The 9,465-nt window shown below is 49.8% G+C and overlaps 1 protein-coding gene across 1 annotated transcript; it reads right to left on the bottom strand.

Annotated features, from left to right (window-relative positions):
• Positions 1-4,406: 4,406 nt before the first annotated feature.
• On the bottom strand, positions 4,407-8,788 carry LOC128324668 (uncharacterized). Its single transcript, XM_053249479.1, has 6 exons — positions 8,771-8,788; positions 8,011-8,039; positions 6,314-6,778; positions 6,015-6,140; positions 5,794-5,835; positions 4,407-5,709 (listed from the first exon to the last, which is right to left on the bottom strand). The coding sequence occupies exons 3-6, from the start codon at positions 6,729-6,731 to the stop codon at positions 5,483-5,485; spliced, it is 813 nt and encodes a 270-aa protein (XP_053105454.1). The 5' UTR covers positions 6,732-6,778; positions 8,011-8,039; positions 8,771-8,788; the 3' UTR covers positions 4,407-5,482.
• Positions 8,789-9,465: the final 677 nt, after the last annotated feature.

Raw genomic sequence — 9,465 nt, 5'->3', positions numbered from 1 at the left:
AAGGATATTGTGCTACCACAAAGCTGCGGCACTAGTTACATACATTCGAACATAGGAAGCAGCCTTCTACTGAGTCAGACCATTGGTCCATCTAGCTCAGTATTGTCTATACTGACAGGCAGCAGCTTCTCCAAGACTTCAGGCAGGAGTCTTTCCCAGCCCTTCCTGGAGATGCCAGGGATTGAAACTGGGATTTTCTGTATGCAAAGCAGCTGCATTACCACTGAGCCATGGCCCCATTCCCTGGCTCAGGGGTGCACAACTCAAATAGCCCAGTGGGCCAGAACCAACCATAACTTGGTGTGTGGGGGCTGAGGCAAATGTTCAGCACATTAATTATTATATTGAAATTAATGCTTAGACAAAAATGAAAGTAATTACTAATTACTCATAAAAATATTAATGAAAGCAATGATTAATTAACCACAGCATGAGGAGAGGAGAGAAGGCTGCTAGCAACCTCTCCTCCTCCCTGCCCCTCATGAACTTTCAAAGCTTAATTTTGAAAGAGAGCTGACCCCTACTAGGACCATGGGGCAAGGCAGCATTTTTCCACCTCACCTCAGACACCACAAAACTTTGGGCCCATCCCTGGGGCCAGCAAAAGAGTCCCCGTGGGTCAGATCCGGCCCCTGGGCCTTATGTTGTGCAGGCCCGCCCTAGCTGTATACATAGCTAGTTGTGCTCTGTTTGGATCTTGCATTCCAGATTGGTGCAACCTGTGGAATGCCTCATATGTTTTGGAAGGAACTTTTGCACAAGAGCATGAGAGCAATTCTGAAAATCCCTGTGATTTAGGCCAGCTATGTGATCTTCTTCTTGCACTAGTGCAGCTTTGTTCATTTCACAGGTGCAGGATTAGTCAGGATGTTCGCCAATAATGAATAAGGACCAAACAACACAGGAAGATGAGTGCATCTTTAGAAGACACACTTAACCATGAAGTGACTGGAACAGGGGCGTATTTAGGGTAGGGGAGGCAGGGCACGTGCCCTGGGTGCCACTTGAAGAGGGCGCCATTTCTAAAAATGAATAAATTAATTTTAAAAATGGCCACCGAGAACAAAATGGCCACTGTGCATGCTCAAATGACCTCTATGAGGCCCAAGGCCATGCCAGGCCTCGCAGAGGCCATTTGAGCATGCACGGTGGCCATTTTGTTTTCAGCAGCCATTTTTAACAAAAAAAATTAAAAAATGGACAGTGCACATACTAAAATGGTCCTTGCGAGGCCCTAGAGACCAATGGGGGGAGATGGAACCTTTGCAGACCCCTCCAGCCGTTAGGAAGCCCCCTGAAGAGGCTACAGGTAAAACAATTTTTAAAAATTAATATAAGTCACTGTACACATATTCAGTTTGGCACTATGTACAGAGAATCAGGGCTTGTGAATACTGAGCTGAAGCTTATGAGCTAGGATTGTATTCATTTGCTCTTACTTTGCTTCTTGTGATAAGTGAGTTAAATGTGATGTCTTAATAACATGGCTATTAATGGTGAGTTTGTCTTTGAATCAGTGTGAAATCCTTAGTATTAAGGCCCACTGGGATTTTCTTGCTCTCTTTCTCTCATTTTAACGGTCTTTCTGAAATACTAGAATATATTCCAAGAAGTGATACAGGTTACTCTGCATATCCTTTAATTATTTTCAGAGTATCTGGGAAGAGTCAAATTCTCCATTTATTTTTAAAACTTGTGTAATAATGATGCTACAATGCATAGTAGAGAATTAAACAGGCACTTCTGTTTAGTTTTCCAAGTACACCTCCACATAGTATTTGGGTATTTCATGAGCACCAGGATATTGAAATTTGTAGTTTCCCAGCATTTTTTGGTCTGGCTACATCCACTGCTAAATAGTTTTTGAAATATTAAAAGATTAATGAGCTTGACTTGTATTTTTGAGCTGATATTATGGTAAAGTTATCTGAAAGATGGGCGTCAGATGTTTGGACAGGGGGCACAATTTCAGTGCTTGCCCTAGGCACTATTTTCCCTAGATACGCCTCTGCTAACACAGGCTCAAATGTAGCATTTCCTGCATTGCTGTCTTATTTTACAGTCATATCAAACCTACCATCTGCAGTGACAAGTGTTCCAATTCAGGCTTTCCTTCTCTCTCCTCTTGCAGAAAAATGGCCTAGAGACTAAAAGTATATTCTCATTGCTGATCCTGCATTTGGGAGGGGGCCTGCTACATAGGGTGCCTTGTCATTGTCTTTCCCTGGAGTATCAACAGGGATGGATTGCCCTGGGTGGAGGTCTGGTGCAGAGCTTCCATGATATAGAGGTCGTCTCCTGTCTCTTTGGGTTCTTTCCCCCAAGTATGGGTTGCCCATACTTGGGAGATTGCTCATAGCAGGGATGGGATGTCCTAGATGGGGACCCGATGCAGAGTTTGCCTCTCTAGGTCCTTTTCTCTGAGTCTCAGCAGGGATGGAAGGCCCTGGGAGAGGGCCTAATACAGAGGGTGCTTCTTTTGGTTCTTTCCTTGGAAGATCAGCAGGGCCAGAAGGCCCTGGGAGGAGGCCGATATGGAGGTTGCCTTTTTTGTTTTCTCCTGGGAGTGTCATGCTCTACAGAGAGCCACCCCCATGGCTTTTCTTCCTGCAAAGGAAATGGGGGGCACCTCCTAGCTGCTTTCCCAGGGCCAAATCAGTCACTCAGCTTGGCTCTTTGCCTGGATCCAAGCCTCTAGCTGCTGCTTTGGCTCTTGGTGGAAAATAAGGGGGTGGAGAATAATATTTGGCCTCCTTCCCATTTGGAACACTTGGCTTTGTTTCCATTATTCCTGCCACCCAGCAGCCCTGAGTGGTTCACCTAACCCAGGGCTGCACCACTTGGGCCTTCCAGCTGTTGTTGGGTTACAGCTCCCATAGTCCCCAGTCGCACTAGCCAAAAGTCAGGGTTGATGGGAACTGTAGTCAAACAGCATCTGGAGGGCTGGTGTTGTGCAGCCCTGCCCTAAATCAAGCTTCCCCTTCTGCATCACCACTCCATCGTCTTCCACAAGAGGCAGATCCCTCTTCAGGGCCAAAATCAGGCCTCCTAGCCATACATATTGGGGCAGACAAGCTCTGTATAAGCCTCCTGGTAAGGAGCAGTCTATCTTGAGCTACCTCTTGAACCTCTCAGAACATCTCTTGGCCCCAAGTGGACTGGCCATAGAGCCTTTTCTGTGGCTGGGTTTCACCCAAAGACATTTTTACCCAACTCTACCCAAAGAATATTCAAAGTAAGACAACTTTATTTTCTTTCAAATCAACTTTTTAATTTTTAAGCAGTAAATATGCATGTTCTATTGCTCTTTTATCTCTACATCCTGTCCTATTAAAACAAATGTTTAATATTTTTAAAATAAATATGCAGCATTTTATTGCTACCTATGTATGAAGGACTGTCTGGTTTTTGTCTTCCTCTTTTTCCTCGTCAACATCCAGCTCCCTTGGAGGAACCAGGATCCCCATGGTGGCTTCCACCCTTGCCAGTCTGCTCCGCAGTCTCCGGAGCTAGGGGTGAGTCCGAACCGGTCCGGCGGCCATTCTAAGGAATGGCCGAACTGCCGGACCGGTTCGGCCCTTGCTGGTCCGGGTCCGGGTGGGGGGGTATAACTTTAAGGGCGGGAGGGCTTTCTTACCCCTCCCGCCTCTTCACCCCCTCCAGCGCCCGTATTTAACCAAATAACGGGGCGCTGGAAACCAGCCGCCCCCGCCGCCCCCACCGCCGCCCCCCAGCAGATGCACATAGAAAGGTGCCGCCATACCCCTGCCGCCATCGCCCTCCCTCCCTCCCTCCCTCCCAGCTGCCCGCCCGCCCACCCAAGTCCTTACCCAAAGCTGGAGTAGTAAACGAGAGGAGCTCCCGGACAGAGCTCCTCTTGTTAGAAAGGCCTGATACAGAATGAAGGTGCTTTGCGCGCGCGCATGCGCGCGCCGCAAAGGACGCCGGAGGCCCGGTCTACCCGCTGGGAAAGGGCCGGGTAGACCGGGCCTCCGATCGCTGGAGGCCCGGTCTACCCGGCCTTTTCCCGGCGGGTAGACCGGGCCTCCGGCGTCCTTTGCGGCGCGCGCATGCGCACGCGCACAAAGCGCCTTCATTCTGTATCAGGCCTTTCTAACAAGAGGAGCTCTGTCCGGGAGCTCCTCTCGTTTACTACTCCAGCTTTGGGTAAGGACTTGGGCGGGCGGGCGGGCGGGCGGGCAGCTGGGAGGGAGGGAGGGAGGGAGGGCGACGGCGGCAGGGGTATGGCGGCACCTTTCTATGTGCATCTGCTGGGGGGGCGGGGGCGGGGGCGGCGGGGGTGGCTGGTTTCCAGCGCCCCGTTATTTGGTTAAATACGGGCGCTGGAGGGGGTGAAGAGGCGGGAGGGGTAAGAAAGCCCTCCCGCCCTAAAAGAAAGGGCCCCCCTTCGGTGCCGGTCCGGACTGGTCCGGACCGTGCACATCTCTACCGGAGCTGTCCCCTCAGTGCCTTGAGGTTTTGCACACATTCCTGGCAGCTGCGGAGGTCTCTTTGGCCTTGAAGGAAAGAAAACAAACAGGGTCAAGGAGCCTGTCCTCCACAATACCAGTCCCTGCACTGACTTCTAGTCCCTTTCCATGCCCAGAACAGACTTCTCATCTCTACCTTGAAAACCCACCATGGCTATGCCCCACCCTGTCCCTCTGCACTGATCCTCTCCCCTCCCCCAACTTGCACCCCGTCAGGTTGGCTTTTGCTGCTCCAGCTTCTGTCTTCAACCACCTGGAGGTCTCCTGCTCTCTAGAACTACTCTTTTTCTTCTCCCTCGCTGACCCTTGGGTCTGGAACCGCCACTCATGTGGGCCCACATCTCTCTCCTATACTTCCAATGCAACCCACCTCCTCTGTGCAGCTTTTGGCTTAATGCCTCAGCAGAGGCAGCTCCATCAGCTTGAACTGAATGCCCCTTATGCTTTCCTCCTCTTCCTCACTTCTCTCTCCAAAGCCAGACTTTTAGACTGTATGCTCCTGGTGGCTGGGAACTTTTGCCCATGTACATTGACGATGCTATAAGGAGGATTGTGATAAGCACAATTGTATGTCATCCTCCTTGGTTTCCTGTTTCAGCCCAGCTTGAATTCAAAAGGGCTGATATTAGCATTCATATTATCAGCATTCATGAATTTAGTATTCACATTCTGCTCTTCCTCAAGCAGCTCAGGGAGGTATACATGGTTATTTTTTCCTCCTAACAACCCTAAGAGTTAAGTTAGACTACGGGACAAGTGACTAGCCCAAAGTCACCCAGCGAGGTTCATGGCTGGATGAGAATTCCAACCTGTGTCTCCCTGATCCTACGGAGGTGCAGCTGAAATACATACACATCGTTCCCCCGCTTGTCCCACCTCAACTTCCCTCTCCTTCCTCTATTGCTTGCCCATCTCTGTTTTTAGACTATAAGTGTTTTAGATTGTAAAACAACGAGGATGGAAAAGGGGTGCTGCCTCTGTGAAACTTAAGGTCATTCAACTGATGGAACTGCAAATCCATCAAACTCTGCAGTTTCTTTTACATTGCTGAGGTCCGGCTCTAGAGAAGGTGGGGAAGGAGGAGGAGGGGGAGAGGGATGCAGGAGGAAAGAAGATGTAGAGGTGGAGGGTGGGATGGAGCCAACTTCCAGCGAGGCAGAAGATAATGATGAACCGGACCCAGGGGGGCGGAGACATGCAGCAGGGCCTGCAGGATCATCTGCAAGAGAGAAGCAGCAGCAGGTGATCAGCCGCAAATGCTGGCGTACTACCACACCCGTCATCACTTGCCCTCACTGCTCACCATGAGAAGCTATTTGAATTACAGGCATCAGAGCTTGGTCACCTGAAAGACAGAAAACGAAGGAACACTTCAGCAAGCACTAACAACCCACCCACAGGCCTCCCCTCCGAAACTTAGATGCAGACTCAAATCAAACATTTCAACATTCAGGAGAAGGAAACAGAGAGCAAAAGAGCCATTTTTAGCCCAGCAGCAGCTTCAGGGGTGTGCTGCAAACGTACCTTCCCTTCCCCACCGCTGCAGCCGAACTTCACTGCGGATGAGCCTTGTCCATGTGTGTACGATTTGCAGGTTGATGGCCCAGAGAGAACGAGGGAACTGCTGGGAAATGCGGCGAACCCTCATTTCTGCAACAAAGAGAGCAAAAATGTTGTATGTTCTGACCAGGCTGAGTGCTGGTGTCTTGCAAAAAAGGGCAGTGCTAGTGCTTGGTCCATCATCTGGGCTGAGTATCAAAACTCCAGCTGAACTTTTTGCTGGGTGTCTATGCAAAAGGGTTCTGGGGTGCCACAATATTTACGCCGCTGGACATAGTCATTCTGTAATCCTGTGAGGGTTTCTACTTCTTGCTCAAGATCATTGTCAGCAATGGAAGGCTCTGGTAAGGGCTCTGACACAAAAGCTTCTTCCTTTGGAGTGCCAGTGGGGATGGAAGGACCTGGCACTGAGGTTTCCTCATTGACCTCTTCCCCCAGAATGTCATTGGTGATGTGAGGTCCTAGAAGGGATCCTGGCATCGAGGTTTCCTCTTTGAGCGTTTCCTCCAGAATATCAGTGGAAATGAGAGGTCCTGAAAGGGATCCTGGCACTGAGGTTGCCTCGTTGAGCTCTTCTCCCAGAATACCATTGTTGATGTGAGGTCCTGGAAGTGGTCCTGGCACCAAGGTTGCCTCATTGGGCTCTTCCCTCAGAGGGTCCCCCAGAAAATGGTGCAACATGGGTCCCCCAGGACACGGGGCAACATGGGCCGGATTTCTGGGATGACCTGAAAGAGAGGAAATAAAGCAGGAATCCGGAAATGAGGATGGCCCATAGCCCTGATAGAAATTGCCTCCCCTTTCTGCCTAGGTTAACTAGCTGGGGTGCAGCCTGGGATTGTGGGTGAGGTGGTCCACCCAAGGAAACAAGCAAGGGATGAAGAGGAATACATTGCATAGCACTGGCAAGACAGCCCTCACCAACTACACTTCAGAAGGGAGTGCAACGGCCAGGCTCTATCTGCTGAACATACCAATGCAGCTGCCTTCTGCCAAGTCATACCCCTGGCTCACTTTGCCCTACTCTGGCTGACAGCCGCTCTTGGGCAGAAGCCTTTCCCTGGCTAGCTAAGATCCTTTAACAGAAGATGAAGAAGACTCAACCCAAGACCTTGTGCATGCAAAGCACTTGTTCCACTACTGGACTATGGGCCCTCTTTCCTCATACCTGTGAGGAAAGAGGCTTCTCCTTTGAGCAGAATGGGAGCTGATGGTTCAGATGGACTAAACAATGCATTTGCTCTCTGGCTGAAGCAACAACCCCCAGTTACAGCCTTTTGACCTATGTACGGGGGTAGGGGTGGGGCTTGAAAATCTGCCTGGACGCCATAAGCAGGAAGCATAGCTATGATCTGAGGAACGCAGGCCCAGCTCCGAGGGGCAGAAAACTGGGATCAGAGAAAGAAAGAGTCTCTTTGGACTGATCTCAGAGCTCATTGGCCAGGAAATGTTGCCCTTGTTTGCAGGTGATCCTCCAATTGTCAAATTACATGGGTCCTAGCTAAGGGACTAGGAAACAAGACACCAGCTTTGGAAACAAGACACCAGCATGCTTTAGCTTCCTCTTCTCCAAGGCAGGGGAACAAGGCCCAGAGGATGTCTTGGGGCTGGGTGTGGGCAAAGGGTTCTTGCGGGGCTTTTTCAGAATTGCACCACTTCCAAGGGAGAATGACCAAACCTGCCTGCCTGCTGCCACAGCCCTTTCCTCATCTGCTCCTAGAAGGGAGGGTCTCCAGATGTGAATTGCCCGGGCCCCCTGGTCTCTTCCAACACTTTTGGCTGCAACAAGTGCCAGCCGCAAAGGATAGAGGTGGCTGAACTTGCCCTCCTGCCCTTCACCCATCAGATGGACGTCTGCCCATCTCTCTCCGTTGTCAAAGCGAAACAGGTCTCTAAGGAGACACTCCCCGGGGGGTTGAGGATTCCTGAGAAGAAGCATGCACTCTCGTCATCCACTTACCAGTCTGTGCCCCCTCTTCATCTTCATCCCTTCAGAGAGAAGGAGAAACATTCTTAGTAGCAAATCACCAGAAATTGAGGGGTCCCCCCAGTAATCCTAGGGGGTGCTGTGCCATCCCAAGCATGCCCTCACCCATAATCCTTCTAGAAAGCCCTGCTAATTTTGGATGATTCCATGGTTGGGAACAGTGAAAGCAATTGCTATTGAAAGTCACTCACTGCATTTTGCTCAAATTGTTTTCACTTGGGGACTGACTGGTTGACAGGGCGGGGGGCACACCCACTGTGGAAGTTTATAGATATGAGGCCAGCTTTCCAACCACTCTCCAGAGAAGATTTTCAGCTTTTTAAAAAGCCCTCCCAAAAAAGGGGACACTTCAGCTGAAAGAACATACATGATGTTTTGTTTTGTTTAAAAAATGGAATAAGAGGGTTTAAATTTCTGACAACTCGAATCCCCGCCAGTATGTTCCCCAGACTATGGGAAACACCTATATCGGGCAGCAGCAATATAGGAAGATGCTGAAAGGCATCATCTCACACTGCGCGGGAGATGGCAATGGTAAACCCCTCCTGTATTCTACCAAAGACAACCACAGGACTCTGTGGTCACCAGGAATCGACACCAACTCGATGGCACACTTTTACCTGGGTTTGGGCTATGTCTGAACAACCCCCACCCCCTCCACCCCCGTCCCTTTAGCTGGCCACACCAGAGCCAAAAGCATTAAGAGGAGTCAAGAGGGGGGAAAGCAACTCACTTTGGTTCTGCCTCTGGGTGAGACCTATAGGAACATGAAAAAAGAAAAGGTTAGGCATGTTCTTGGAAATAACATGGGGGTGCTGGCAGAGGGCAGCTTTTGAAGTCAGCTTCAACTGGTGGGCAGGATTCCCCCCCCAAAAAAAAACCCCAAGTGGGCCCACAGGGGTCAGCCAGTAGCTCCTGGGTTCTACCATTTCACAGGTCTAGGACCTGCAAGCTTAAGAAATACAGTGGTGAGCGGGAAGTCAATATTTACTTAATTAGATGTAACGGGATTGTTAAGATATTGTAAAAACCAATAAAAAAATTTAAAAGGGAGAAAAAAAGAAAAAAAAAGAAAAAAAGTGGAAATCAGCCCAGCAAGGGACCTTTGAGGGCCACCTGCATTTCAAGGAGAAGCTGTGTGGTGTGAATACTGGTGGTGAACTTGTGACCACTGAAGTCCACATAGAGAGCACAATCGCATGTAAAACAATGGAAGGGCATCTTTAAAAACCAAGTCCAGGCAGCCATTAGATTTTGCTTCCCCATCATGCCGGAGACTTACCTACAGTTCAGCCATGACCAGCAGCCACCCATCCTGACAGCTAAGATGATAAGCTGGTGATAAACGGACAGCCAAAGACAGCCAACTTATCAAAGATGCTGCAGCTTATCTAGAATGCTGCCAAGTGAGCCTCCTGCAGAATCCTC

This window comes from Hemicordylus capensis, chromosome 4 (assembly GCF_027244095.1).
Source record: "Hemicordylus capensis ecotype Gifberg chromosome 4, rHemCap1.1.pri, whole genome shotgun sequence".
NCBI classification, from domain to species: domain Eukaryota; kingdom Metazoa; phylum Chordata; class Lepidosauria; order Squamata; family Cordylidae; genus Hemicordylus; species Hemicordylus capensis.
This window is presented reverse-complemented; position numbering and strand designations above follow the sequence as displayed.